This window comes from Schistocerca cancellata, chromosome 9, assembly GCF_023864275.1.
Source record: "Schistocerca cancellata isolate TAMUIC-IGC-003103 chromosome 9, iqSchCanc2.1, whole genome shotgun sequence".
Classification (NCBI taxonomy): domain Eukaryota; kingdom Metazoa; phylum Arthropoda; class Insecta; order Orthoptera; family Acrididae; genus Schistocerca; species Schistocerca cancellata.
The window spans coordinates 189,138,944-189,154,803 of record NC_064634.1 but is presented as its reverse complement, the minus strand read 5'-3'; the positions used below and the strand labels follow the sequence as shown (position 1 = coordinate 189,154,803).

General features: G+C 41.6%; 1 protein-coding gene across 3 annotated transcripts in view; it reads left to right on the top strand.

The window, feature by feature from the left end:
- The window catches only part of LOC126100583 (ankyrin repeat and SAM domain-containing protein 3-like), a 144,004-nt gene that overhangs the window by 122,266 nt on the left and 5,878 nt on the right, over positions 1 to 15,860 (top strand). For all 3 annotated transcript variants that reach the window (XM_049911206.1, XM_049911205.1, XM_049911207.1), the window contains one exon: positions 9,984 to 10,143. In XM_049911206.1, coding sequence (XP_049767163.1) covers positions 9,984 to 10,143 — 160 coding nt within the window. The remainder of the gene's footprint in view (positions 1 to 9,983; positions 10,144 to 15,860) is intronic.

The window sequence follows — 15,860 nt, the reverse complement described above, 5'->3', positions numbered from 1 at the left end:
AGTAAAACTGTGAGGGACGGCAAAAACCCACCGTGGTTCAACAACAGTTAGGAAACTACTGCGAAAGCAAAGAGAGCTTCACTCCAAGTTTAAACGCAGCCAAAACCTCTCAGACAAACAGAAGCTAAACGATGTCAAAGTTAGCGTAAGGAGGGCTATGCGTAAAGCGTTCAGTGAATTCGAAAGTAAAATTCTATGTACTGACTTGACAGAAAATCCTAGGAAGTTCTGGTCTTACGTTAAATCAGTAAGTGGCTCGAAACAGCATATCCAGACACTCCAGGATGATGATGGCATTGAAACAGAGGATGACACGTATAAAGCTGAAATACTAAAACACCTTTTTCCAAAGCTGCTTCACAGAGGAAGACCGCACTGCAGTTCCTTCTCTAAATCCTCGCACAAACGAAAAAATGGCTGACATCGAAATAAGTTTCCAAGTAATAGAAAAGCAACTGGAATCACTCAACAGAGGAAAGTCCACTGGATCTGACAGGATACCACTTCGATTCGACACAGATTACGCAAAAGAACTTGCCCCCTTCTAACCGCCATGTACCGCAAGTATCTAGAGGAACGGAAGGTTCCAAATGATTGGAAAAGAGCTCAGGTAGTCCCAGTCTTCAAGAAGGGTCGTCGAGCAGATGCGCAAAACTATAGACCTATATCTCTGACGTCAATCTGTTGTAGAATTTTAGAACATGTTTTTTGCTCACGTATCATATCGTTTTTGGAAACCCAGAATCTACTCTGTAGGAATCAACATGGATTCCGGAAACAGCGATCGTGAGAGACCCAACTCGCTTTATTTGTTCATGAGACCCAGAAAATATTAGATACAGGCTCCCAGGTAGATTTTCCTTGACTTCCGGAAGGCGTTCGATACAGTTCTGCACTGTCGCCTGATAAACAAAGTAAGAGCTTACGGAATATCAGACCAGCTGTGTAGCTGGATTGAAGAGTTTTTAGCAAACAGAAGACAGCATGTTGTTATCAATGGAGAGACGTCTACAGACGTTAAGGTAACCTCTGGCATGCCACAGGGGAGTGTTATGGGACCATTGCTTTTCACAATATATATAAATGACCTAGTAGATAGTGTCGGAAGTTCCATGCGGCTTTTCGCGGATGATGCTGTAGTATACAGAGAAGTTGCAGCATTAGAAAATTGTGAAATGCAGGAAGATCTGCAGCGGATAGGCACTTGGTGCAGGGAGTGGCAACTGACCCTTACCATAGATAAATGTAATGTATTGCGAATACATAGAAAGAAGGATCCTTTATTGTATGATTATATGATAGCGGAACAAACACTGGTAGCAGTTACTTCTGTAAAATATCTGGGAGTATGCGTGCGGAACGATTTGAAGTGGAATGATCACATAAAATTGATTGTTGGTAAGGCGGGTACCAGGTTGAGATTCATTGGGAGAGTCCTTAGAAAATGTAGCCCATCAACAAAGGAGGTGGCTTACAAAACACTCGTTCGACCTATACTTGAGTATTGCTCATCAGTGTGGGATCCGTACCAGATCGTGTTGGCGGAGTAGACAGAGAAGATCCAAAGATGAGCGGCACATTTCGTCACACGGTTATTTGGTAACCGTGATAGCGTTACGGAGATGTTTAGCAAACTCAAATGGCAGACTCTGCAAGAGAGGCGCTTTGCATCACGGTGTAGCTTGCTCGCCAGGTTTCGAGAGGGTGTGTTTCTGGATGAGGTATCGGATATATTGCTTCCCCCTACTTATACTTCCCGAGGAGATCACGAATGTAAAATTAGAGAGATTTGAGCGCACACAGAGGCTTTCAGACAGTCGTTCTTCCCGCGAACCATACGCAACTGGAACAGAAAATGGAGGTAATGACAGTGGCACGTAAAGTGCCCTTCGCCACACACTGTTGGGTGGTTTGTGGAGTTTAAATGTAGATGTAGATGTAGATGTCCTTGTGGAGCAATTCATGAAGAGAATGGACCAATGTGACTGTATCCAGAATGAATTTGTGATAGTATGCAATTTTACCTAAAAATGCTTGGAGTTCTTTGACGATGGAAGGGTGAGGCAGAGCTGTGATAGAGGTGACATGATGATGTAAAGGCTTTACACCATCCCGATAAACCTCAAACCCCAAATAGACAATGGGTCACTGAAAGAAGTGTGACGTGGCCAAATTGCACACTAATCCCACAGTACACAAGACTGTGAACAAGGAGCATACATTGTGTAAACACTCTTCCATGGATGCACCAATTATTATGATGTCGTCAAGATAGTTGATGGGTGCTAGCAACACGTAATGCGAGGTGCTGATATTGATGCAGCCCAAAGGGCATGTTAATCACAAGGAGAACATGTAAATTGGTTCAGATTAATCAATTTTAGAGAAAAACTAGCCCACAAAGAATTTGGCTGATAACTCATACTGAAGGGGCAAAGGTTAGGTGTCAATAATAGAATTAGCATTCATGTAAACTTTCAAGCCACCACAAAGGTGAAGCCAACCATTTGGTTTTCTAACAGTCATGAAGGGGAGGGGGGGTCCACTCACTTGATGTAATAAGCCATATGACCCCCAGTGATGTCAGCCTGTCTATCTGATTTCACCTGATTATGCGAGGCCACTGGAATAGGTCATACATTGAAATAGTGCAGCAAGGCCCTAGCTTTGAGGATAATGTCAGCCATAAAGTTAATAACACAATCTGGCCCATCTGAAACAAGAACTCAGAACACACACAATCCATGGATCTAGTCAGAAACTAGGTGCATCATGTCTCCAATGGAAAAACAAAAAGCACTGAAAGCATCCAGAGTGAACAAATTGTCAGTGCCAGCATCATGCACTTCTAGAAAGGTCAAGGCATGAACTGCAGATTTATACACAGTGGGAGCTGTAAATATCCCCAGAATTTGAATGTGCTGCCTGTTGTAACTCACCATATGTTGAGTAACTGGAGACAATGCTGGAGATCCCAATTTCACATAAGTTTGGTGCCTCTGTCCACTTGTAGTCAGAGCCCTTTGCCAATCACTTGCACTTCAATAAACTGTTTCTATTATTTATAAGCAATGGAGACACACAATTACCATCCATTTCCATATCTGCTGGAGAGAGCCAGGAACTTAACACAGATGCTGCAAGTCCTGTTCTTGCAGGTCGCCAAGTGCATAGAGCATGTAGCCCTATCATGTTGCATGAAACAGTATGGGTAAGATGGGAGTGCTGCTGCTGCTGCTGCTGCTGCTGTTCTTTGTCATGTCACTGTCCAGTGCAGTGTGGGGGCCATGTTTGTATGGCTGCCACATCATCTTCCTCTCTGAGCCATGACTGATGCCTCATAAAAAGGAGCAAGAATCACTATAGCAAACTTCCACTAAGCCTCAATTGATCACCAACAGCACAAGGTACCTTGGAAGACTGAGCAGTATTTAACACTTCAGCCAAAGATGGTTTCTCTCACTGTAGTGTGTGCTGGTGCATCTCCTAGTCAGGAACTAATTGAGTGATGTTGTCATGGACCATATAATCAGCATAGGAATCATGATCAACATTGATAAATGACATTTGTGCCTGAGTATGTGAAGTTCAGCCTCCCAAGTCATAGGAATGGTGGGCCTGTTTGACAATGGATATAACTCTATACACACTGCAATGGTATGCATGCATTTGTAGTTATAATTTGACAACAACCTACACATTTCATTGAATGAAAGCAACACATGTTCCTGGAGCAGAACTGTTGGGTGCAAATGGTAAACTGGAGGATAAATACAAGAAAGGAGCAAAGCATTACATATGTTTGCATCAGTGATACCAAACGCAAGGAAGTGTTGCTGCAGCCACTTCTCGTAAGCTTCCCAGTCTTGGGCCCATGATTGTAAAGGGGAAAGGGTGACGGGAATGCTGACGGCATGGGAGCCAGTGAAGTTAGTGTGGCTGAAAGTTTGTGATAGCAACTGCAGGAGCCTGCTGCTGTTTGAGAAGAGATTTGAGCACTGCCTCCACGAACATGAGAACTGATGGAACAATCAATTAGACTGAGCCCACAGAAGTGAAAACCACACTTGTCACCAATATAATTGTAAAGCAGAACAACATTTTACTGATCCACATTCAAGGAAACTACAAACATAGGAATAGTAAAATATGGAGAACAACACAATCTGAGAGGGAGAGCTGGCTGCATAGCCTTTGTATAGATAAGGGGTCTGGTAGGCAGCACAGCAAATGTTGTGCAGTGTGAACTAGTCTTTTGACCCACCATATGTGGCCTCTGGTGGCTGGTCTACTCAGCTGTCATTGGTGGACTACTTGAAGTATAGCATGCTGATGGCCTGGTGCCATGGCCCATATACAGGTGTTGCATAAAGGATTATAGCAGTACTAGTTGTTGAAAACATTGTAATCAAAAGGTATTGAAAATAAGGAAGTAGTTTGAAGGATCAGATTGGGGTTTTAAGGTCTGATTTTCCTCAATCCTACACCCATATGGGTCAACAAGCCAAAATATCTGCCCAGGCTACCATAAAAATGATTCCAGACTTCCCAAGTAAATCAATAAATGTTCAGATCTTTTGCACAAAGTCCTATTTTGTTAATTGGGGAAAATGTGTGAACAAAAGACTGTGTAAATATGTCAAGTGGACATATCCCATTTCCATTTAGTTAATTTCAACTGAATCCTGGAAGAGAAGTGTTGTTAAATTGCAACTTCCAGAATTCAGGGGGACAGTGAAACATATCCTATAAAAAGCTTTTTTCTTATTGCTTTGACACAGAATCCATCAACCTGTAAGCAACTATATCACAAAACGTATATGTACTATCAATGATTGAAGAATGGATGTTAATTGTAAGTCACAAAAAATATGCATAAAGTGTAATAAGTAACATCTGCATTGCATTCATCTTTTTTAGTTAAAATAAATGACATATTAGGAAGCTGAGGTTTCCTCTTCTGGCTACTCACCTTTGTTCTGTCACTTGATAGGTTAAGAGGCAGGTGTTGTCATTTCTGTGTAGTATCTATTTATTTTAATATTGAGTAGTGGTATCTGCAGTTATTGCAGAAACCTATTGCTACTATGAGATTAATTTTATTTGATGATCTTATATTTTTCAGGCAGATATATCAGGAAATTTTGTCACATTGTTTGAAGGCAGACTGACAAATTGTTTATCACGTCATGTTGTTAAAGTGTTTTGTTCTCCACAGGTCGAACCTGTGGATCTATCTTACGATGTCTAAATTAGTATTCATTACCACGTTTTACACAGAGGTCAGGAATAATATTTTAAGTCAATGAGCCTCCAAAGAATAATGATGCTGAATCGCCACCAGGGTCTGATACTTCAAAAGATCATGTGCGATGGCATACAAACTTAAATGAGGGCAATTCCATACAGTAGAAAGTTTGATTGTATCTTGATGTGTGTAATATTACTATTTACTAACCACATTGTGTTATCACATTTGTAGTGTCTTTCCCAAGGCATATTTTTATTGAAATTTAAATGTGTCTCTCCTATATCTGCTAGAAAGGAAAGATACATCACAGTAGGTGCAAAGGGTTCCCCATCACTGTTCTAACTGGCTTTCATAGAACTGGCCATTGAATAACTACTGCTTGTTGGAGATAAGAGATCTTCTAAACTGTTCGTTGGAGCACCAATGCTACTGACAATAGACCTGTGAGAAACACCTTCCCTTGTGGGTGTTTTGAAGCCCATACAATCTAAGAAGGGAAGTAAGGGAAGTAAGAGGGGCACGGGGGCAGAAGAGACAAAGCACAATAAGGTTTAAGACTCTTGATAGTCTCTTGTGGCAAAATACTTTTCTTTAGAATGTTGTCAATCCTCATCTCTTGGTTTGCATAAGCCAGATGTAATGCTCTGAAGTTGTGGCATGTAACACATTGGTCAGAGCTGCAGGGTCATGGAGGAATAGTTTATCACACTTGCTTACAACAGACAAGCAAATCAGTTGCTGTGAAATATTGCCTTGGCACTGGCCATGTTGTGCAATATAACTGAATTATTGGCACACTTGCAGCTATTGGAGTGGTGTTATTAAGGAAACAAGTAACATTAAATTAACATGTGATCTTTTGAGGGCTACTCAAAAAGTATTCAGCTTTTATATATAAAATCAATTTTTATTGAGACACAATTGTTTGACATTAGTCACTCTCAAAGTAGTCTCTTTCAACTTCTACACATCTCTCCCAAAGCTGCTGCCATTGCTGGGGGCATTGCTGGAAATTCTCTTTTGGTACAGTGTGCAGCTGCTCCATGAAATTCTGCATAAAGTCTTCCCAGATCTGAAATCTGGCTCCTTTCAGAGTCTCTTTCAGTTGAGGGAAAATCCAGAAGTCAGTCAGTGCTATGTCAGGGGAGTAGGAAGGCTGACAAACCACAACTGAGTTGTTTGGTCAAAAAAAACTCTGGTAAAGATGAGCAGATGCATTATCTCAGTGAAGGTGCCAACTGCCTGCTGCCCACAAGTCCAGCTGTTTGTGGTGCACTGCTTATGATGGTGACACAGAACCTGTTGTTAGAACTCCTTATTGACAGTAGTACCTTCTAGGCCATACTTGTGATGGGCCATACTTGTGATGGGCCATACTTGTGATGGGCCATACTTGTGATGGGCCATACTTGTGATGGGCCATACTTGTGATGGGCCATACTTGTCATGGGCCATACTTGTCATGGGCCATACTTGTCATGGGCCATACTTGTCATGGGCCATACTTGTCATGGGCCATACTTGTCATGGGCCATACTTGTCATGGGCCATACTTGTCATGGGCCATACTTGTCATGGGCCATACTTGTCATGGGCCATACTTGTCATGGGCCATACTTGTCATGGGCCATACTTGTCATGGGCCATACTTGTCATGGGCCATACTTGTCATGGGCCATACTTGTCATGGGCCATACTTGTCATGGGCCATACTTGTCATGGGCCATACTTGTCATGGGCCATACTTGTCATGGGCCATACTTGTCATGGGCCATACTTGTCATGGGCCATACTTGTCATGGGCCATACTTGTCATGGGCCATACTTGTCATGGGCCATACTTGTCATGGGCCATACTTGTCATGGGCCATACTTGTCATGGGCCATACTTGTCATGGGCCATACTTGTCATGGGCCATACTTGTCATGGGCCATACTTGTCATGGGCCATACTTGTCATGGGCCATACTTGTCATGGGCCATACTTGTCATGGGCCATACTTGTCATGGGCCATACTTGTCATGGGCCATACTTGTCATGGGCCATACTTGTCATGGGCCATACTTGTCATGGGCCATACTTGTCATGGGCCATACTTGTCATGGGCCATACTTGTCATGGGCCATACTTGTCATGGGCCATACTTGTCATGGGCCATACTTGTCATGGGCCATACTTGTCATGGGCCATACTTGTCATGGGCCATACTTGTCATGGGCCATACTTGTCATGGGCCATACTGTTGGAGTAACACAGTCTGCATGACTCCCATTGCTGCGGACCTGCTTCCCTTTTTTGGGTCTCGGGATTGGTGGATGCCTTCATTGCGACAACTGTAACACTTTCTTGGTCATACCCATAAATCAGTCAGCACCAGTGATAATTGTATTAAGAAAGTTGGAATTACTGTTCACAGTATCCAGCATGTCTTGTGCAATCTCCAAATGAAGTTCTTCTGCTGATTTGTTAGCAACTTTGATACAAATTTTGCTAATATCCTCTAGAGATCCAAGTGTTCTGTTAAAATGGATCGAATGGTCCAATACTAATTTTAACCTGATCAGCAAGTTATCTGATCATAATTCAACTATTCTGAATCACCAGGATCCTTAAGTGATCAGCAACGACCTACCTCATTTGTGTGTTGAGGGTCTATTTGAATGTGATTTTCTTTTCACTGATGAGTGGCCACCTTTGAAGCAGTTCTACCAGTTATGTATCTATGTGGTACTGATTCCTTTTCCCTAAAATATTTGTCGAAACTTGCAGTGTGTTTCAGCTTGGGAATTGACCAGCCTAAAACAAAACTTGATGCAATAACATTCTTCCTCTACAACACAAAATCTGATTATTACCACTTACACATGTTCACTTGTCAATGGGTAACCAGCAACTGACTGTTTTGCAACCATGAAAAGAATTGTGCTTGCCCACTGCATCAGCCTTCAAACATAGACAGCACACATGTCCTGATGCCATTGTTGGTTTCAACAATTAAAAAATTAAAACAATATTGCAGTGTCTGTGTTGTTATCATTATGATGCAAAGTTCCTTTGGACATGTGAGCACATCAAAAGGAACAGGCACTGTGGCAACTACAGCTGTTATGAAATACAATAATTGTATTCACAATATCAAATAAGGACTACCATCAGCTGTAGAATGGCATAACAATGAAAATTTGTGCCAGACCAGGACATGAACCCGGATTTCCTGCTTGTAGCGAGTGGTCACCTTACCATTTGGCTATCCATGCACGACTTGTGGCTAGACCCAAACTTCCATATGTCCCTGTCTGGCATGAATTTTCATTGTCTTCATTCCATTCTACAGCTGATGGTATCCCTTATTAGTAACTGTGAATACATTTAATGCATAAAAAATGTCAGATACTTTTTGAACAGCCCTTGTTATAGATGCAGAGGTTTCTGTCTATATTCTGCTTGAAATACTGCAGTCTTTCTGGTCAAACAGAAGGATGTAGTTAATGCTACTTGCTCACCCATTGACAATTAATATTCACTATCGATAACTTCTGATGCTGATTGTATTTGGTTGTGAGACTTCTGTGATGTGCATGTGCGCGCGCGCGCACACACACACACACACACACACACACACACACACACACACACACACACACACAGGGTGTGAAATATTGTTGGTCGCCGAAGACCTCAGTCAGCTACAGTCCTGTATTTTTGAGCATATGTAGCTTCAACATAGGTGCTTTTTCTGATTTAAGGGTTGGAATTTTTTTAGAGGAATACAAGTATTGTAAATTGAATATAAAACTTTTAAAGAAAAGTAAAATACTGTTTAAAATAAAACATATGGATTTTTGCCAGCCACTGTTTGAGTGTAGGTGTAAGATGTCTAAGATATAGATTGTAAGATGTAAGATGGTTCATTGGTTTGTATTTGAGAAAGTAGCAGTTAAAATCTTTGGTTTTCTGTGATCTGTAAAACACTTAAGACAAATGACATGATTATTCCTATGAAAGGGCACAGCTTGTTTCCTTTCCCTACATGATAGTACTTTTTTCCCCTGTAATGATCTTGACATTAATGGGACAAAAATCTCTCATCTTCTTTCCTTTGGTTTAGAGACCTAAAGGTTTTTAACTATTTTCTCACTCTGTGTTTATGATGTACATATCTTATATATATATTCTAGTATTATTTGTAAGAAATGTTATTCAAATATAAGTACAGTAAGATGTGGAGGAAATTTAGTGTTATTTCTCTGATGAAGATACTACTTGCTGACATTACAGCATGGAATTAGTATTGTTAAAAAGTAAATTACCATCTATAATTGTGCAGAAATGATATTATACTCTAAAAATTATCTTAAGTAATGCTAACCTTATCTTTGTACAATAAGGTTTAAAGTTTATGCTGGAAGTTCTAAATTAAATATTAATTTTGGTATTTTGAGGTTATGGTTATTGTCTTAGTTATATCACTTGTGTTAAAAATGTCATAAATACAATATGGAATTTGCCATTTTGTATGAAGAGTTTTTGTATACTGTATCAATGATTTAAATTTGTATGTAACAAGACAATAAAATTCTAATTCTGATGCACTGCAAAGATATGACATGTTTGAAAGAATAGAGGTTAATTGCACTTTCATGAAAAATATTACTGTTGGGTACACATTACGTTGTGCTGAGAATAAGTGCACAAAAATATTAACAAACTGGCCGCTTATTTCTATTTTAGAGTTCAGATCAAAGTTAAAGAATGGAAGTCTACGCACTGTCATCCTCATACTTGCTGGTCTTGGTCTCCGCAAGTATATTCCAACTTTTATTGAACATAACATTGATGTAAACAAGTTCAATCAGCTGACTGAGGATGACCTTCGTGATCTGGGTTTGACGTAAGTATCATGTGTTCTAAAAATGGTTGTTTCTCTGAGACTTTAATGTTTCTCTCCAACTCTCTTTGTATATTCTGCTATTCCTAATTATTTGGTATATTTTCATGATAATTTAGTGTGTGTAGAAATGTGAAAGATTGTTCAGTAAGTCACTTTTTGGAAGAAAACAAGAATGTTCTTTGTACATTATTATAAAATTTCAGAAAAAAATACTTCAGTGGTGTCAAATGTACATACACAATAACTGTTTGCAATATTATTATGAGGATTATTAATGCTGCCAAAAAGAGACTGAATTAAACATTCAGCCAGAAACTACTGTAGCCGATCCATCAAATGATTCACATAAGTCTCATTATTGCCTATTAGTTAAAATTTCAGTGAAAAGAATTACAGTGACCACTAAACAAGAATAGTCGGTTATATCTCCAAACTGTTGTGTGTATTTGCCTCATATCAGTCAGCTACAGGTGAATGACTTACCTTGTTATTGATTTTTGTTTTCCACATTGAATTATCAATATTTTAAGTTACATAGCTAAGTTATTTTGCTCAGTTTTTACCACCCCTTAAGTTGTGGGACTTATTTAGTGTACTTCATTAAGCTAATTCTCTATTCTTGGATGGGTCTTTTACTCAGTTTAGATTCAACTATGACTGCTCTTTCACAATCCTGACTTCATACACTGTCTGACAAGGAAAAAAAGTGAAGCACCCAGGAGAGGAAGAGAAAACAAAATGGGGCCTCACAGGTTGACAGTGTACAAAGTGTTAATTCAATGATTAAAATATCAAATTAGATTTACAAAGAACATGCCAGTTTAAAAGTGTGATCTTACACCCCTCTGGTCTGCATGCATGACTGATCCTGCATATTCACAGAGGGACAGAATTGATGTCTGTCCAAGGTAGTCAACACATGTTCTGTTGGGGACAGATCTGGGGATTTTGCTGGCCATGAGAGTAACTCAGTACTATACAGGCCATAAAGGCAAATGTCATGTGTGGTAAAGAGCATTGTCCTGTTGAAAAATGGCACCACATTCTACTTTGAAAGAAGGCTATTCAGAACATAACAGAAACCAGAAATATCTTGGGGTTATACTTGATAGAACACTCAGTTACAAAAGACATATACACTGAAGAGGCAAGAAACTGGTACAGCAGCCTAATATCGTGCAGGGCCCCTGCGAGTACACAGAAGTGTCGCAGCACAATGTGGTATGGATTAAACTAATGTCTGAAGTAGTGCTGGAGGGAATTGACTCCATGAATCCTCCAGGGCTCTCCATATACAAGCAAGAGTATGAGGGGGGTGGAGATCTATTCTGAACAGCTCATTGTAAGCATCCAAGATATACTAATAATGTTCATGTCTGGGGAGCTTCCTAGCCAGTGTAAGTGTTTAAACTAAGAAGAGTGTTTCTGGAGCCACTCTGTAGCCTTTGTGGATTTGTGGGGTGTTGGATTGTCCAGCTTGAATTGCCCTAGTCCATCAGAATGCACATTGGACATGAATGGATGCAGGCGACCAGACAGGATGCTTACGTACATGTCACCTGTTAGTCGTATCTAGATGTATCAGGGGTCCCAATCACTCCAACTGCACATGCCCCACACCATTACAGAGCCTTCACAGCTTAAACAGTCTCCTGCTGACATGCAGGCTGTCTCTGTACCTGTATACATTCATCTGATCGATACAATTTGAAATGAGACTTGTCTGGCTGGGCAACCAGTTTCCAGTCATCAACAGTCCAATGTCAGTGTTGATCCTTACCACCGCAAAACATTCCAGTCCTCACTCTTCATCTTTACCACAATGTGTCCCAGTCCCTTGGTGGATTGAGGCATGCCATGATACAATTTGTGTGTGGAGATGTGCTCTCTGCATTTTTAATTGTCATCCTACGATGGTAAAATGCATTAGTTACAAACAGTTACATACGCATTGTTGTTGCATTCTTCGGGATAACAAAAAAGCTAGCTGGATTTCATTTACTAATTATATTTACAGTTCCACTGCCTCTTCCATTGTGTGGGCCAACCTCCAACAGCTCTCTGGGACCAAGGGCCATTCCCCAATTTTTGGCATGATAATAGCAGATGATGTCATAGTGGACTCTCTTGCTATCTCCAACACCTTGTGCCCTGCCTACCTCCATTGGAAATGAGTGAGGGAGGCTTGGAAAATACCGATCCCTTCTCAGAATCATGAGTGCTACAGTGCCACTTTTACTGTGAGGGAGCTAGATCATTCTCTCACTTCATACCACTCCTCTGCTACAGGACCATACGATGTTCACATTCAGATGCTGCAGAATCTTTCTCTTGTGAGCAAGCAGTTTCTCCTTCACTGGTGCAGTTGCATGCCTGTGAAGGCATGTTTCTCAGAAGCTGGCATGAAGCCACTGTCAGACCCATACCCATACCCATACCCAGGCCTGGTAAGGACAAACACCTTCCACATAGCTACTGCCTCATTTCTCTCACCAGCTGTGTTGGCAAGGTGATGGAATGTACGAGTCATGCATGGCCGATATGGTGGCTAGAGTCTCTCAATTTACTAACCACTGCACAATGTGGACTTAGAGCACACTGTTCTGCAGTTGGCCATCATACACTTTTTCAACCCATGTCATGAATTGTTTTCTGCAGAAACCAGACACTGGCCATGTTTTTTGATTTGGAAAAAGCCTACAACACCTACTGGAGGACTGGTATACTCCATACACTCTACACGTGGGGCTTCCAAGGCTGCATACCCTCTGCCTTGTCAGACACTTTTATTCAGGAAAACAGAGTGCCTCAGGGTTCTGTCCTGAGCATCATCCTCTTTGCTGTCACCATTAACCTTACTATGGCCTCTCTCGTACTAGTATCTCTGGCTCAATTTTCATTGATGATTTTTGTCATGTAAGTCCATGGTCTTGTCTCATTGGGTGGCATCATCATTGTTGTCTTGATCAAGCATTGACAATGGCTTTTGCTTTTTCGCTGAAAAAACTATTTATATGAATTTCTGGTGGCGGAATTGGTTTAATCCACTATCTTTACATTCTGGGCTTGTTGCTCTTCCATTTGGTGAAACTGTGAAATTCCTGGTGCTCATTCTTGATAGGAAACTTTCTTGGTTCTCCCATTTGCTTTAACTGGCTGCCAACTGTATGCGATCCCTCAATGTCCTACATGTCTTCAGCGGTACTTCCTGTAGAGCGGATCAGACCATCCTCCTCTGTTTGTACCAGTTGCTTGTCCATTTGAAACTAGACTATGGATGTTTCGTTTATGCATCTGCACATCTGTCCATCTCATGCTGTCTCAATACAATCTGCTATTGTGGCATTTGTTTGGCCATTGGCACCTTTTACACTAGCCCGGTTGAAAGTCCATACACAGAAGCTGCCGACTACCATTGTGGTTTTTTCCTCAGTAGATACGCATGCCATTTGTCTGCCATGCCTGGACACCCATCCTATGCCTCTTTCTGTGATAAATTGTTTGATCACCAGTATGGGGCACCTCCCTCTTCTTTGTTACCTCCTGGAGTTCACTTTTGGCTATTGCCCTGGCAGCTTAATTTCACACTACCTACCACTTTCCCAATGGGTGTGAACCTTCATCACCTTATCACCTTGGTTTTGCATGGTGGCCTGTGATCACCTTGGACTTCATTCACTTCCTAAGAACGCTACTCCAGACTCACTCTGTCTCCGAAAGTTTCTGGACACTTCACACCAAACTTCGTGACAGTACCTTTGCGTACACTGGTGGTTCTTGGACTGACTGTGGTGTCGGGTGTTCCTTTGTCATTGGCACTAACATTTTTCAGTATTGGCTTTCAGAACACTGCTCAGTATTTACAGCGGAGCTCTTTGCCCTGTATCAGGCCATGCAGTACATCTGGCGACACAGGCTTTTCAATTGTCTCTGACACTGTGTGCCCCTCAGAGCCTCTGTGTGCTGTTCACCATCCATCCATTAGGGCAATGGGCCCAGGAAAGCTCTCACTTGCTCACTTGTGATGGAGCCACTGTGATATTTATATGGGTCTCTTGTCATGTTAGTCTTATTGGGAAATGAGGCTACTGACATTGCTGCCAAGGCTGCAGTCATCGTACCTCAGCCCACTAGTTTGTGCATTCCCTCCGATGAGCTCTGTGTTGCCATCTGTCAGCAGATGGTGTCACTTTGGCATCACCACTTGTCTTACCTTCATGGAAGCAAACTCTGGGGAATTAAATGTCTCCCAGCAGCTTGGATGACCACCTCTCAGCCCTCTGGCTAGGTTGCGTATCGGACACTGTCTCTTTGGCCATCTCCATTTGTTAAGTGGTGATCCCCCACCACTTTGTGCTCATTGTCCTCAACCTTTGGTGGTTTGCCTTTTCCTGATGGAATGCCCTTTTTTATAAACACTTATGTTTGTCATCTGAATTATTGGATGTTTTAGCAAATGACCCATGGGTTATCGACCATGTTTTACTTTTTATCTTCCATAGCAATATGGTGAAGAGCATTTAATCTTTTGATCAGTACCTATGTTGTGTCTATGGCATATTTTGTGGACCTTTCACAGAGTCCCTGTTTTTAGCTGTCTTTCCTTCAGCTGACTGGACTTAATGTGTAGTCGTTTTAACTCCTTTTTTGTGTTTGTGTTCTAGGGTTCTGACATGGGTGCGTATGACCCTAATTGTTTTTGTGCCCTAAAACAAAACAAACTAACCTAATAACACCCCAGAGTGGAACAGCTGTACCAGATCCTTCATCAGGTCTTTAATTATCTATCATCATGCTTTGATATGGAGGATATAGCGAAGGTCCTTCCCACCCTGCCTGAAGTGGTGTTCTATCACTGACCAAACCTTCAAAGCATCACAGTCTGTCCATGCGTCACTCTAAATTCCAAATACTTTGCACAGGGAACATACCCCTGTGGAGACCCAGGTGCAGGACCTGCCTAATCCATCCACCAAGAACTTCCTTTTCCAGTTGTGTCACAAGCTTACACCTCATCAAAGGCCAGGTTACCTCCAAAGGCAGCCATGTCATATACCAGCTCTGCTGCAGTCATTGTTCAGCTTTTTATATTAGAATGACAAAAAACCAGTTGTCCACCAGGATGAATGGCCACTGCCAGACTGGTCAAGAACAAAGTGGACCACCCTAGGACATAACATACTTGAGTTTAGTAGTTGTTCCACAACCCGCGCCATCTAGATCCTCCCCTCCAACACCAGCTTTTCTTACTCCACAAATGGGAGCTAACATTACAAAACACTCTGTGCTACAGATATTTACTGATTTCAACCTACAGTAATTTGGTGCTCCCAGACTCTCCACCAAATAGTTTTCACCCCGTTACCTCCTTCCCAATTCACATCTCTTCAACCTGACTGTGCATCATTCTCTTCTAATGCTCTCTTTCTCTGCTCCTCATTTTCCACTCCCCCCCCCCCTCCATCCACCCTCCCCAATAGCCACCCAACACTGCCTGGCAGCCTTATCCTGCTGCTGTGTAGTCCTGCCCACTCTACCAGACAGTGTTCGTTCTCCCCCTCCCCCTATACTTTGCTATCCCTCACCTATGACTTTCCATTGTTTAAGTGATGACAGGGTAGTTAAGAGCATGAAACTCTTCCAAACATAGTAGAGCTTTTAAAAAGTATGTTGTATACATGTAAGGAAGAAGCAAAAAGTGGTGTAGGAGATAACAG